General features: G+C 36.8%; 1 protein-coding gene across 16 annotated transcripts in view; it reads left to right on the top strand.

Annotated features, from left to right (window-relative positions):
* INPP4B (inositol polyphosphate-4-phosphatase type II B) overlaps window positions 1–16339 on the top strand; it is a 374654-nt gene that overhangs the window by 171411 nt on the left and 186904 nt on the right. For 15 of the 16 annotated variants that reach the window (XM_027652901.1, XM_027652902.1, XM_027652903.1 and 12 more), the window contains 2 exons: window positions 4533–4757; window positions 6438–6482. In XM_027652901.1, the coding sequence (XP_027508702.1) occupies window positions 4533–4757; window positions 6438–6482 (270 nt within the window). Of the gene's footprint in view, window positions 1–4532; window positions 4758–6294; window positions 6344–6437; window positions 6483–16339 lie in introns of those variants that run through there. The other variant, XM_027652914.1, reaches the window with a different exon arrangement.

The raw sequence follows: 16339 nt of genomic DNA on the forward strand, positions 1-16339 counted from the left end.
ACTCTTATGAAGGAAAATAAAGCAAGCCAGGGAGTACCAATCTTCCTGTCACTTTTGCATGTTTAGTAAAATAAACCAATAAAAACTTTTTAAGAAAAAATGAAGATTAATCAGTGAAAAAGCTGTAAAACCAGTGTTTTCCCCCTACCCTGCGGAAATGTTTATTTTATTATGTTTTTATTTTGAAAGCCTTTCCATTAAATTGCAGTCTTTTGAAAGATAAGAGTCATCTCCAATAACTGCCTAAACGTTTTTTTGGTGACTCCATTATTTCTGAATTCACTGAAACCTCAGTTTCTGTTTAAGAGATTGTGATTAAAGTTACAATAAAGTACATTTTAAAAAGAGGTACATCATTGAGATATTTTGAACAAGAAATTTGTTTTCATTTTTAAAACAACTGTAATGTCAAAGTACTTAGAGCAAAAGGGGCAACTGATATTGTTAAATTGAGAAACTTGGAAAATTTAGGGTTTTTTATGAAATAATGGGAAGAAGGAAAAGTTATCTGTGGATGATGGAACTAGCATGAAAATACATTTTTGATTTTAGGCACTTGGGTTAGAGTAGAAAAGGCTTTCCAGTGCTACTGGGGATGTAAGCTTCTCTTTGTGCTATTCCCTTATTTGACAGCAGTCCTGTTTGAGCAGGGGCCTTGAGTTCTTTGTTTGAGCTGCTGTGAAGTCCTGTGGGACCATAACTTTCCATGCTGACTTCTGTGGGAGAAAGTCTTGTTGAGATCACACTTCAGTAAAAGAATTGTTTCTGAACAGAGTCCTGTTCTGAACAGAGTCCTGTTCAGAAAAAGTTCTGTGAACAGATATATTTGCTTTTCACTGCTTCTTCAGGTCTTGCCTCCAACTGAGTCTCTGATAATGAAATAAGGAGGGGCAGCAAGGTGGACAAGCCGCTGGAAGGGCTGCTAAGCACCTGTTTGCAAGGTGCTTAGCACTTCAGAGGGTGTCTGAAGCAGTAAAGCCATTGGACCACATTAGATTTCCATAATGTCACTGTAAAGCAGCACTCCTGCCCAGCTAAGCTGAGCTTCAGTTCAAGACGAAAAAGAGACAAATATAGAATGATATATAATTTTCCTTTGAATTTAGGACTAGTTTTCTTTGCTTGTTTTGCAAAGAAAACCATTGTGTTTAACTTTCTGGAGATTGTGTACCTCTATTTTCTGCAGTAACTTCTTAATTGTAAAGTATAAAGTGCTTTTGTCCACCTATGAAATACTACTGCATTTAGTTTCATTAATTATATTTTTATGTTTTAATATATCTAGTATTTCTTGAAATATCAACAATTTAATATAATTAATTAACCATGTAGTAATAATTGTTTAGTTAGTTATTCTTTATTTAGTTATAATTCTTCTGATATGTCTACCATTCATTTGAGGCCTTGCTTACATTTATGGGTCCATTAATTTCAGAAAGATTCGTGTCAGCTAAGTTTTACCTCCCTACTGAAACTTGGAATTAAGTATCTGAGCTTGTTAGGGCTTAATGTATGCAGCTGATGTAAAATAATAGCCATCAACAGAGAGAAAAGAGGTGATGATCTTTATTATATAAATAAACCTGTGTGCTCCTTCATTGCAACAGGCTTTTTTGCCAGTGTGTGTTTTTCACATTGTGGTTCTTCTGTCATGTCAACTTTTTGTACATAAACTGTTCAGTACCTAACGGGGGATCTACAGGAGAGGTGGAGAGGGACTTTTTACAAGGGCATGTACTGATAGGACGAGGGATAATGGCTTTAAACTGAAAGAGGGCAGGTTTAGGTTAGATATTAGGAAGAAAATTGTTACTGTGAGGGTGGTGAGACACTGGCCCAGGTTGCCCAGAGAAGTTGTGGCTGGCCCGTTTCGCTGGAAGTGGTCAAGACCAGGTTGGAATGGGGCTCTGAGCAACCTGGTCTAGTGGGAAGTGTCCCTGCCTATGGCAAGGGATTGGAACTAGATGATGTTTAAGGTCCCTTCCAACCTAAACCATTTTGTGATTACATGCTTTGAAACAGTAGGGGAAATAGATAATTTACCTACTCTTGGATCTGCAGAATAAAACTTTCCACATTTGCAGTGGTGAGTATTTTTCAGCCATTTTCATATGCTTTTCAGAATTTAACTTATCTGTCAGAGTACTCCAAAGATCTAAATATAGCAGACTGTAGTGTTTTCAAGTGATAGTTTAGAATGAATTTCCACATCTCAAAACTGGCACCTGTTTGATCAGAATACAGTGAATTATGCCCACTCCTACTGCATTTCACTATCCATTTCTGGTTGCATGCATATTAATGGTGGTTCAGTATGCCTTTTGTGCTTGGCAGTCTGATTTTCACAGCTAAGAGGTAAATATAAATAGCATGATTTCAATTGCAAAACATTGATTTCCTCCCAAAGCAGATGTTTTTTTATCTAGCTAGCGGTAGGATATTTCAAGGCAAGATCACTGTTCCTATTTACATTTAAAGATAAAGAGCTAAAATGAAAAGAGCACCTTGATATATTTGTATTTTGATTGTTAAGTATTGGCTTGTCTTTCTGACAGTCTTTCCTTCACGAAGGTATCTTGGATATCTAAACTGCTTTTATTAAAATTGTCTGTGCTTTTAAAGGCTGAATGGTAGAATCAGGTGTCAGTTTTGTTTTAGTTTATTTTTAATTAGAATGCTAGTTAATTTTGATCTTGATGCTGGTTGATTACATGGCTTTCCTTTCATTATTTTCCCACTGGTAGCTCCAAAATACTATGAAATAAAAGAACTTTTGAATAATTTATGTCAGTGACAGAAAGGTGTAGACCACTGCTGTTGCAGATCTTACCAGAGCAACAGCAAAGTTATCAGCTTTTTTAATTAGGAGCTTTCTGAAGGTCACTGCCCTCATGGCTCAGATGCAGTACCAGATCACACTATGTCTCTATGGTCATCTTTGACAAGCAGTAAAGCTCAGCTTGTTCGGGTTTGGTCACTCAAGTATGGACCTCTTTGTGTAAACAAGGACCTGATGAACATTTACATCTCCCTCATATTTTGAATATTCTTCTCTCAAGAATTGAATACCTTATTTTTCTGACTGAGCCAGGACTAGAGGCAAGAGTTTAAATCCCTCTTAGCTCTTTCAATTGCCCCTGAAGCCAGAAAGGTGTTCCCTCACTTTCTCCTCTTCTTTCCTGTCTTTCTTCATGAAATCCATAGTCCCACTGCTATATATTATCCAGCATTTTTAGCAGCATCTGCAACCACAGTTACATTTCCTTAGATCCAGCCCAGAAAAAACCACTTGTCCCACCTCCACGGGAATTTGTGTACAGTTTTAAGAGGCCTCCAGACTTGAGGTTTCATCTTTTGTTCCCTCCGTAACAATAAAAGCAGAGTTAATTGTAACTGGCAGATGCTCAGTTTATGAAGTGCAAACAGGTCTAGAATAACATGTGTGCAAGTGCCCAAGGTTAGATACACAAGTTAGTAAAAGGAATTTAAGTTTACATTGTATTGAAAAGAACTTTTCTATGTTGTTTGCATTTTTGAACTAGGTATGAAAACATTTAAGTGTTCTTTTTCACCCAGTAATATGATATATATCTTATTTAGGTCAGAATGATTTTGGTGTCCAACCAAGTACTTCAATCCTTATTAATGCAATAGCACAGGTGTTTTATAGAGTTTTATGTTTCTAAATTAGCTGGTAACTTCTTTTAAAGAAGCATTGATTTTTCTTTCTTTTCCAGTTTGCTCTTCTCAGTGTGTGTTGCAGTAAATGTCACATTGAATTTGTGACTGTGAAGCCTGCTATACCACAGAATTTTAAATGCCTAAGAGGTGTTTTTTCTTCTTGTGCTAATCTTAATCAAATGACCAACCCTTGCTACTTACCTGGATTCCTTGGGAGCTTCAGCTTCCCTCCCCCCACCCACCTTTTCTTCTTTTGTTCTTAGAAAATTTGATTATTCAACAATTAGACTTCAGGCAGAATGGTAAATGACATGTGGATAGTAAGGAGGTCAGAAGCTCCCACATACAACCTGTTGAGTCTTCACATAGGAGTTATGTCGTGCTAAATTATCTGCATGTGTTGGTGATCTGTATTCTGGCAAGGATGAATGAGAGGCTGAGCACAGTGAAAATCTCTAATAGAAGAAATGGTGGACACATTCATTCTGGTGAATCCCACTCTCTGTCAGAACCGTGTCTGCTGTCCCTGCTAAATCAAATTCTTTTTCAAGTTAGCAGCTCTGAGACTGCCTGCTAGGCTGCTGTGCTGAAAAAGGATTTCCCATTTTGGTTTGATTCTGCCACCTGTTTAGCTTTTGGAATTAATTGCTTTTGGAACCACTCTGTGGATAGGTTTAGTACTGCCCAAGTCTGAAGGAACTGGAGTTTGACTCAAGAGATGGATGGGGATGTGTTGTTCTGTGACCATGGAAAGAAATGTATATGTCGTGGTTTCAGTTGTATGTGACATCGATATGTTCATGATCCCTCCTTTGAATCCTTAAAACTATGTTTATGTTTTCTGAGTGCAGAGTTTCAGAGTGGAGAGCCGGATCTTTACCTCGAAGCTGCATCGAAGCCGGATTGTGAGTCTTGGGCTGTGGCACTGGGAGAGGCAAACTGGGAAGTTTTGCGGCATAAAATTCAGCAGCTCCGGAGGTTGATCATGGAAATCAAAGAGGAGAGATCAGCAGATGAAGCACGGCAGTTTCTCCCTCCATCCCAAGCAGACAGCCTAGGAGAGCCCCAGTTTACGAGTAAGTGCGTGTGCTCATTCTGTGGAGTGGTACAATAGAAATGACCCAGTCTCTGTAGTGGCACAGATTGTGTCTCAAGCAGGGTATGTAGTGCTGTTTAACTTCTTGCTTGTCAAAGTGCAGTTGTAGAGGAAGTAAACTGATGAAAATTGCCTTTAAATGGTTTTACCTGATATATTTTGGGTTATACAGATAACCTTCAGGGGGAGGAATGTGTGGTTACTATGTTTCTGGCTTTTCCTCTCTAACCTGTTTTCTTCATAAGATTTAGAAATATTTTTTCCTCTTTTATGTCCTACATGAACATATGGACTACTGTTTAAAATGTAGTTTGATAACTTTGATAAATGTATAAAGTTTTAGTGATACTTAAATTAGTATCACAGATTTGTTCTTTGTGATATAAAAGCACTCAGGGGATTTGAATGCAAGTAGCCATATGTTGAGTTGTATTTAGTGCACAGGGGTCTAGAGACTGTATTTCAGTTGCCCAGTCACTTAATCAACTCTATATCCAGCATATTCCTAAAGCTGTTTCAGGTAATATGCTAGTGGGAGAATTCAACCCAGAAATTTGCTGTAACTTCATTTGAAAAAAAATATAAATCTTTTTTGTTATTTTTTTCTGACCTTTCTAAACTCTGCAACTGTAATTTTTCTGGCACAGATGCGAATGATTAGCTACAGTAATGAGAACAGTGTGAAGCTACACTTATTCAGAAACATCAAGTTTGCATGGAGCAAACACAGTTATAAATTTGGGGCTTTATTTCTTTGTGGTTTGTTTTTGTGATTGTGTGGGGTTTTTTTAAATAAAAATCTTGTTCCAGTTCATAGACCAGTTTGGTCCTTCCCGTCTGACCAAGTTCTTCAATACTGACAAATACTTAATACTGTTCACTGGAGACAATACATAAACGTCAACAAGACACAGTTTAATTTCTACAAACTTCATTGAAGTTGTGGTCCAATTACTTTCTGCAGCAGGTGAACAACACAGTGTTATTTACCCTTCCTTCCCTTCTTCCCTCCCTTTTCTCTTGCTGCAGCTCTGTTGTTCACTCCTTTATTCTAGGACAAGAAGAAAATATTGTCCTTTGCAGTAAAAGATGCAACAGAACATTATTTCACAATGGATTAGAATGTTGGTTTTGTCCTTGGTATATTAGGAAAGGAATTAGTGTGCTTATTTTCTAACAAAGAGAAGTTGGTTTTGTTACTTTACAGTTTGTTTGTAGGTCAATAAAGTGGTTATATTTTACTATAATAACCTGATTTACATACTTTCACACAACATGGGTTTTGGTTTTTAATGTGATGACATACCTACTTAAAAATTATTTGTTAGATTTAATATTTTCCCAACAGTATATACTTAGTTATTGTGATTGAAGATCTTACAAGTATCCATCCATGAAAGGCTGGATTTTTTTTAATCAGTTTCTCTTCCCAGCAACAGAAAGTTTCTGTTAAAAAGAAAAGTCTTCAAAAGTAGTCTTTTTTTTTTTTTCAGGCAAATATTTCATGCAAAGTTCTTTTTCACTGTAAGTTTGTAACATAAAATATTACTTGAGTGGCAATGGCAGGTAGGTAGAGGCATATGAAAGCTTTACTATGTATTAAAAGGTAAGACATGGAAATCAAATTATTTCTAATTTCTTTTTTCCTTAATGTTTAAAGGTATTCAGAGAATTGCAAATGAGCCAAAGCTGGAGTTCAGTCTTGGTAAGATATCATTTTGAATTTTTGCAATTGTAGTGGCCTCTGTGTGTGAAGAGATTATATATATATAGAGAGAGAGAATATTTTACAGTGTAACATGTTACCTGTTTAAAAAAGAAAAAAAAGAGCAACCCTGGTTCCTTTAGGTGAGAGACATGCCTGAGGTGCCTGTGCATATCTTTTGAAATGCTGATTATAGTTTCTTAATTGGTTGGAATGGCTAAAGGTCTGTTGAATTCTGCAATGCTGTGCTGCTCTACCAAGCTGAAAATCTGCCCAATAGCTTTTGTGAAATGCTACTTATTTGAGAAAAGACATTCAAGTAGAAGTTTTTAAAAAGATATTTTGTTCAGATAAGAGTCCTGTTGCTTTAGAACAAGCTTGAGTCTAGAAGTGATATTATTTTGTAGAGTCAATATAAATGTGTACCTGATTTCAACTTTTTATACTTAGTGTAAGTAATTAGTATATGAGAACTATGTATTGCTATAGTGTGTAAGAGAACTTTGTTTTGGGAGGTGTTAAATCAGCTCAAGCCTCCCCCTCTGTTCAGAGCTACACATCCTGATTAAGACTGCTCGGTAAGTCAAGCAAGCTTGTTGAATGATCATGTATTTGTGATACAAGGTAAAGGTTCACAGTATTTGCAGCCCCAAATCGTGCATTTAGAAAGAAAGATTGTCTACTTTGACACTGTTCTTTGAGTGCAAAAGCTTTGAAGCTTTTGAAACAGTAGGTGAAATAGTTATTTGCTGTAGAAGCAATAAATACAATAATTCCAAATCAGCAATAAGAATGATAGCTAGGTTTAGTTGATTAATGGTTCAATTAAATTCCCTGCTCCTGCCTGTGGGAAAATAACACAATTGCAAATAGTGTCTAGTTTGAAATATCTGATGCTACATCCTCCATGCGTTCTGAACAGACTAAAACTTGTCAAATTTGTTATGATTTTTGCATCCATATAACTCGCTAATATTCATCTCATGTACATTGAGAAACTTTTACTCATTATTATTCAGTGTCTTACATTTATTCTGGTGTAAAAACTTTAAAATACCTATTTCAAAAGAGAGTGTGTATGTGGAAAAGGGAAATATAGATCTCTGTAAGCAGGATATTATATAAATATCCACCAGACTCCACTATTTGGAGATACTGAATTATCTACAAACAAATATCCCTCAGAAACTCCTGAACCCAGCAAACAGATTGGCATCAGTGACATGACTGCAGGTTCTGTTTCTGCCCGTTCCTTCATGGGAGCCTGTTTCCTGACCTTGTCCTTGGATCTGGCTTTTTACTTGACTTGTGTGCTGCTGCAACTATGCTGATGTACAAGCTGATACACTAAAGCTGTGCCCTCCAGGGCAGATGCTGTTCTGTTTGATACAAACATTTTTAGACTAACTTCATCTGGGTAGCTTTATCTGTATGTCTTTTAAAAATTAGATAGTTATGACATTACAATAAACTTTGTCTAGTAGTTTTTTGGTGGATTTTTTGTTTTTGTTTTTTTTTCCTGTAGGGACTATTCCTGCTGAAATTGTTAAATGTAGGCATGGAAGAAAGGCCTGAATCTCTGTTGGGGAATCACCATACCATAATAATTATTAAGAGCTATTTTAACTTCTCTGTGCCTTTCACTATGCATTATATAGGTGATGTGACTGTAATATTTGGGCATAGCTAGTAATTGCAGTGTTCCAGTAATACCAAACTCCCAGAATGACTCTGGTGTGGTGTAGGAGAGGAAGGAAGGTGCTGCAGGCAGTGACTGCAAATTAAATGAGCAACGCTTCAGGAGAAGTTGCTTTCAGTGATAAATGTGCCCCAGCAGGCAGAGGTGTAGAAACAAAGTAAAGCCATTTTCAGACTTGTTTGGGCTTGTGCTGGACGAATCTCTGTTCACTCATGGTGTCAGTGTTTGTGTTTTGTGTTGGGTTGTTTCTAGTAGGCTTTTATGTTCTGTGGTTTGTTTTCCAACCTTATTGATTGAGTCATTGCAGATCTCTGAGTGATCTTATACATCGACTTCTGCTGCTGCTCAGGTAACAAATAAGAATAGCAGAGTAAACCTCTTCTTTTTGACTGGTACTCCTGCCCAGTGTCATAAACCAGGGATATTTGGCCATGCAGGAAACTGCATAATGCTGATTCTTAGTGTCTTGATCCTAAAATAATGCTCCATATTTAAGCACAACGTATTTGCATTAGGGGAATCCAGCATCTGTGCTGTTCACCTGGTTACTGACAGGGCTGGAAGGGACTCACTCTGACAGCCTGGTCTGGGCACTTGGGGAACACGCTCTGCTGCTGGCAGGCCAAGGACACTGGTTGACTGACACTGCCCTTTGAAGGCTTGGATTATGTCTAATTAAAGACTTGGCATTAACTTTAGCTAATCAAGGACTTCCAAGATCTCTCTGTGAGGTGGTACAAAGCAGGATGAGATGGGAGAGGGATTTGCTGCAGGCAGGCACAGTGCTGCAATGTGTGCCTGGCTTAGGTAACCAAATCTTAGGGCTCTATAGAGACATTTCAACTTGATTAGAGTGGCCTTTGGCATTTAGAATTTGGAAGGCAAATCTGTCAACTAATGACCTGTAAAGCTGGTCTCTAGCCCTGAAAGAATGGCTTATAGCTATAATTTTGTTCATATGCACTGTATAATCAATATTATATTAGTGAAGTAGCATGTATATATATATGCAAATAGACATTTACTTATATCAGTTATTATACATGTTTTTAACTATGTTTAAAAAATTGAAAGTTTTCTCATAACTGTATTTTAACTCTTCTGTCACTAGCTGGTCAATAAATAACATTCAGGAATGGAACTTGAATAACTGAAACAAAATGCAGCTTTTTAATAATATTTGGATACTGCCTAATACATGAGTTTTATTTAGGGACAGTAAATACTGCTTTTCAGAGTTCGAGGTTCTGATAACTAGATTTTGAAATAATGTTGCTGAAGTCTTCCTAGGGGTTTGTATTCTGTTGTGGTAGCTGTCTTGCTGCATCCTATATCCCTAATACTCTAGAAAGCATTCTCTTTATAAAATGTTGGAAACATTGCCTTCTTTTATTTTATTTTAAAGTTCAATAAAGTGTCTTTTTTTTTTTTTTCTTTTCCTGAGGCTAAAGCAAAGAAATAAAACTCTTCTGAGTTACGGCTTTCCACTGCAATACACTCAGGATTTTCAGGAGTGTACCTGCTTGTATTCCTAACATAACTCTGGAGTCAGAGCATTCTTTAGACTAAGATGTTTGATTTTTGCATTTCTGGGGACTCTTTGGAAAAATGGCTGATTTCTGAACCTTGTAGCTGCTGATAAGTTTTACTTTGCAAACTTTCTCCTGTTGTTTGGCTTTTCAAGTCATCGTGTTCTGCCTGCTGTTCCATGAAGGAGGTAGCAGGGTGATGAGCAGAGAGGAGGAACAGAGCAAAAGGGATCAAAACAGACAGTGGGCCTGAATAACAGACCAGTCTAACACACAGTGAAGCTGATAAGAATCTTTCTCATGACTTTGAAGTGTGCAGGGTTAGTTCTTTCACAGATGTTTATTTTGGAGCTACTGTTCTTGGCTGCTTCTTTAAAATATCCCATCCCTTGAGTCCCAGATGTAACTAAATATGGTGCGAGTTCCTGACTTTCCATTGATGTAGCATAGCTACTGTGTGGTATGTCAACTCAGCTAAAGCATTAGGTAATAGTTATGGGAAATAAATTATATCACACATGTTGGTGAACACTATTGTGAAGTTTTCAAGAGCTTGCACCACTAAAGGAATTTGTATTTACCTGATGGTGAACTGACAAAGCAGCACAAGAAAACTCCAATAATCAGAAAAATAAGGAAGCAGGATAGAAGGCACAGTTGGTAGTCAAAGTGCTCAAACATGAACTTAGTTATGAACATGATGTTAACATGGAAAAACAAATTAGAAAAAAAAAATCAGAAAAGTTCATTACTCAATGATCAGTAGAATTAATTTTGACACATTTTAGTGGGTTTTTTTGCAGTTGTCTCGTGGATTAGAGTTGTGAAGAGAGGGCAAGGGATATTGTGGGTGTGGTATAATGATCTAAACACCTGTATAGAAAGGAATGTCCCTGCACATGTTGTAGGCATATTCAGACAGTAATTTTAATGAGAACACCTGTCTGGCATTTCCAAAAACTCTAATTTCTTTTGCAAATATGTTAGGGCAGTGAAATTTGATGGACTGCTCTGTTGTTGAGTAACATCTTGGTACTTTTCAAAGTATAACATAAGGCAAATCTTCCGGTTATGTCCTTCTACAAAATCTCATTAAATGGTGCACAATTTACAGAAAACTTCAAGTAGTTGAAAGAATTAAAATTAGAAATTTTTACATTATTTACTTATTTATTTTAACAAGTAATGGGTTGATAAAAGAACGGTCTACCTGTAAATGCAGAAGTTTTTATTATCCACTGTCTTATTTTTCCCCAAGTACTATTGTAATGGCATCTCTTGGAAAAGACCTTGAAGCAGATTTAACTCTGCATACTGAACATAAATGGTACACTGATGGTGCTCAAAGAGCATGACTAAATGATTTTTCCAATTCTGAAGCATAATTTGGAGCTCTTTCAGCAATAGCTGTTCCTAGAAGAATGATAAGAAGAAAGACTTGCTTTATCCATATCACACACTTGAAGCCAGAGTCTTGATCATAGCAGAACTTTCCCATCTAGCTTGGTTATCCTTCTGCTTCATCAAGTTATGAGTTGGTGAATAACTGCTCTGTTGCGTTAGCCAAATAAAATGAAAAAAAAAAGTCATCATCACCATCATCACACTTTTGAGTAAATTTAAATAGTGATCATTTCTCTATGAATCAAATTCCCAGCGTCACTTATTGCTGAAGGGTATTTATCCCTGAAAAAAAGTTAAGTGTTGGCCATGTTAGGAACAATAGTAGCAAAAACATAAAAATGAAGGCTGGGTTTGTGATTTTTACAGTTTACTTTTACATTTTACTCTTTTTTGTTCTAACTTTGCTGAAGTTTGTTCTGATCCCACAGAAATTCCATCTTCCACCAAACAAGGTAGTCAGGTTTTTTTTCCTAGTTTTACAGATGTATATTAGATGCTGTTTCTTCCCAGCAACAACAAAAAGTAGATAAAAGACAATTTAAATTGAACAGAAGATGTCCAGGAAGTAGAAAAGCTACCATGTGATTGGAAAGAATTCTCTTGTTTTCCTTTGGGAACTGCTTATTGGGCTTTTTTCTGCTTTGAGACTTTTACACTGCCACATAAAATGCCTTAAATGCAGTTTATTCTTAGTAAATCAGTGTTGCTGGGATGAATTCTTTTTTAACTGAAAGGAATCTTCCCAAAGAGATAGCAAGTCAAACCCAGTCTAGGAGACTGTTGATATGTTTAAGTGGGTTTGATTTAGGACTTTTAATGTTTTTACATTAACTCCTAAGGGAGTTTCTTCTTCCTCCACTTTAGGCAGGTGAATTTGAGTAACTTCCAGTCGCTTTCAGAGCAGTTAAAACAACAAGTGAAAAGATCTTCCAAAAATCTTCTAAGGTAGTGAATGCCCATCACCTGTCATGTCATACTGTCAGCTTGTAGCAGCAGTTGATGATGGATGGAAACTTTCTTTATTGTATGCAGATGTTGTGTGAACACTGTTGAAAAGTGATATGAGGATGGATTTACCAAGACTTGACATTCTTTTTTATCCTCGTCTCCTCCCACAGTACTTTATTAGCTTTTGAGAAAGGTTTTGGGATCCTGTGATAACCCTTGCCAAACTGAAACTAACCTTTTTTTTTTTAATTTTTATAGACAACTTTCTGAATCTCTGCTCCTTCAGCATTGTGCACTTCTTTAAAAGGCCAAAGCTATCTAGATCCTACCGTTGTGAATTGGTAATTTTAGGCCATTTTGTTGTAATAAAGTAGTCATAATGCCATTACTGAAGTAACTAAAAATACAAAGGGGGATGTATTGGTGTGTCTTCCCTTTAAAATCTTGCCTTTAGAGTCTTGCATAACTCTTCTGTTATGGGCATAGTCAGCCTCCCTCTTGCAGAGGGCTGTCCCGTTCCATTTGACAGCGTCAGTCTGCATTCTCTATTTGACTTTCCAATTTCATTCATTATATTCCCCCTCACTCTATGCATAACGTATTATACGTTCTGATTTGCTAACCTGCAGTGTTCACTATATTAAACCCTCTTTTGAGCATATTATTGTGTGAAAAAATTATATAAAAAACCAAATCCAGGAAATAGGGGGTGGGAGACATGGACACATACCCCAAAAAGCTCAAAACTGGAATAGTTTTTAAAAACTCGTATCCTTGTTCAGTTTTTTGACAGATATATTGGGTTTGAGTCCTAGGGAACGAGGCCAGATTTTCAAATCTGTACCTGTAGGCACTATAATTGTGGAAATCTATCCTTCAATCCCTTTGGGGCAGGGAGTGTCTTCATTTGCATTGCAGCTAGAGAAACTGTTAAGTATTAATCGGTACTAATTGTATTGCCGAACATGCAAGGACTCAAAAATCCCCAGTAATGGAACTTGGGAAGATGTTCAGTTAGTGTTCTGCCTGCTTTTTGCACTTTAGACAATCTGAAAAATTCTTTTTGTACTACTATGTACTTTACTGTTACATAGAGTTCTTTATCTATATATTGGTATATAAAGTTATATAGATATCTATTCTATGTAGTTCATATATATGAAAATTCGTTGCTGAAAACCTATTGTATCTAGTGTAGCATTGCTCATTTTTTAACTCCATGAGTTATCTACTTGGTTTCTGTGTCAGTAAGAAGCAATTCTTGATAGAAGTAGTCACAGAAATATTTTGAATTTGTCGGCATCCATTTGATACTTAATGATTTTCATTAAACAACTTTGAGTTGTGTGAATTCAATTTCTGTGTAGGTGTTAGAGATTAAAATTCTACATTACACTGTGCTATGCAGGAGTTAGTCACCACAGTGGGCTTGTTAAGTGCTGGGGTGTTTCTTTACTGTGAAGTGGGTCAGAGCAGATGATGAACCAGCATGACGGAGTAAATAATTTCTGATTGAGCATATTCCAGTATGATGGAGTTACAGGGATCCACTGGTGTACTGATGCAAGTGGTAAGTAGCATGAGGATGTTTCGAGGCATCAGTATTAAACCCAGGTGCAAACTGAGTTTCAGGCAGTTTTCTTCCATTCTGCTCTGTGAAATTGAAGTATCTCCTGTTTCTTAAAAGCTTTTGCTTTTAAGAAAAAAATTGTATTTGAACTGTCAGGATAAAGTAGATGACAACCTTGTAAATACTAATACACTTGAATCACGGCTGTGACTAAGAGCAACTTTTAAATCTAATAGAATAAAGATTCTCACAGTGACTCTCACATGTTTTGATAGAAATGCTTATCCAGAGATAAATTTTGAATAGCTATGGCTAATCTGTTTAGAGAGGAGTTTATAGATACCTGAATTTGAAAAGCTATTAACATTTGGAAGCGTTTTTTAGAATTTGACCATTCTGAGAGACAGGGTTTTATCATCTTAGCTCTCAAATGATGCAGCAGATAATAGGATTAAATTCTGTCAAAAATGTACAAATTCTGAAATCTTGTCAGAGTTAGCAAACTGCTGCTTTACAAGGCCAGGGAAAAAGGAGGATAAGACTAAGAAGGACCTTTCTTTTTCAAATCTTAAATAAATAAAATTGGTAGGCTTCTTAGGTAAAATCAGTTTCTTCTTGATACTGAAAATGCTGCTTTTGTGTCTGTCACGTTTTTCTCACAGACTTTGTAATTGTTGTCTCATGTTTGCAGAATTCCTTTTATCAAAAATTTCAGAGATAAGGTTGTGTCTACTGAAAACTATGTTTTCTGTGAGTTTGAGTGCCAGTTCAATATCCCAGTGAGGCTGGGTACTAGAAACAGATTGATTACAACCACTCAGTCATATCATGGGTTCATCTACCTCGTTCCTTACCAATAAGGGTACTCATTCTAGTAATTCTATTTTCTGAGGTAAAATACTCATATCTATCAGTAATCTTTTTGATAATTTGTAAGGTTGATTGAAAGCTACGTAGGAAAAGTGTTACAGAGTTACTTAAGAATTTATAAATGTAGGTAGGGATTTAATGCAGTTCTGTCAATTTTGAGCTACCTTATTAATTTTTTTCTCACTTAGGTATTAAAATACCACCAACAAACAACTCAGTGGGTACCTTAATTTGTCCTTCAGTATTTTTACAAGCATAATGGTTGGCTTCTGAAAGTATTGGGTGTACTAGTGAATGTGACATAAATTTTTCGATTATTCTGATGAAATGGAAAACTTGTGTATCCAGGGTATTTTTAAACTAGTTCCTAGGAATGTAGGATTAAAGATCATTAAGTTGGAGAGAAGTTATTTTTGGCACATACTGCTGCTCTTTTTTCATCATTATTTTTCTCTTCCTGCTTTTCCCTCTAAAAAATACCTCCTACTCTGCATAGTTTCTCCTACTTGTCTTGCCAGCCTATGTGCTCTTTCCAGTTCAATCTTTAAACCTCATTCTCCCAAATGAGGCTCTTCAGATTCCCTAGGATGACTCCCATGTGAGTGTCATACTAGGAGACTTGGGTTGTAGGGCTTGTCTTTGTGTGTGCACCCACATGTGGCCTATTACCCCTTTAGTCTTTAGGGGGCTGGAGTGGCAGAATAGAGTGAGTGACAGAGGTTTGTGTCAGCTCAGGGGCTGAGCTGGGAAGGGCAGAATGATTGCTTACTTGACAGTTTTCTACATGGAAGGAATTCTTATGGGCATCCTCTTCTTAGAAGAGACTGGCACTGAGTCCACTCTCGCATAACATCCCCACACAGCCACGGATCCAGGTCTCGAATGACCTTATGGCTTTGTGCTTACCTGGTGCAGAGTGAATCTATGACTGATTTCTCTGTGGATCCAGGACATTTTTTTTGAATGAAGAGGGCTATTTAGATCTTTATTAAAAATAATTTCTAATGCAGATAATTTGTACACATTTGGCAACAAGCCAAATAAGGATGAGTTATTCCTTTGTTGTTATAGAAAGCTCTGTAAGACTTCCTTACCTACAACAGAGATTTGGATGGCAATCCTGGCACTGCTGCCTTCTTCTAACCTTTCCCTACCTCCCAGGAAGCTGACATTTTAACTATTCAGAGTGCAATTGATTTTTTTTTTTCAATTCCTTAACTATGCTGTTGTCAGGGAGGCTTAGAAAACATACAGTGCCTGCAGAATGTTTTCAGCAATAGGTGTTAGTCTTCTCCACAGCTTCATTACTAAGAATAAACTGCATCTTCATAAATCCTTTAAAACTACACTGTTTCTTCTGGCAACAGGGCTTTTTTTCATCAAACTGCAAAGTCTGGTAGCATTAAAATTTTAAACTTTATATCTACTTAGAAAAGAAATTATGTATACCACTAAGTTTACTTAAGAGCCATTTTTAGTATTCCTGGTTTTGCACTTCAGTGACTGACATCTTAGTTTTCTCTGGTGCTGTCCAATGCCCCTTACAGTTCTGGGATTTTTTTCTAGACAGGTATGAGAAATAACTTTTATTTTGGAATTATTAGACAGGATCAGTTTGGATGCTAAAAGTAACATCTATGGTTAAAGGACTGGAGATTATTAAGGAACTGGAGCATCCTTCATTTGAGGAAAGGCTGAGAGAGCTTGGACTGGTCAGCCTAGAGAAGAGAAGGCTCAAGGGAGATTTATCAATGTGTCTAAACACCTAGTGGGAGAAATGGAAGGTGAGGAAGCTGGATTATTCCCAGTTGTCCTATGGAATGAAGTTAAACACACA

Source organism: Corapipo altera, unplaced genomic scaffold, assembly GCF_003945725.1.
Source record: "Corapipo altera isolate COAL_440 unplaced genomic scaffold, ASM394572v1 69, whole genome shotgun sequence".
Lineage (NCBI taxonomy): Eukaryota > Metazoa > Chordata > Aves > Passeriformes > Pipridae > Corapipo > Corapipo altera.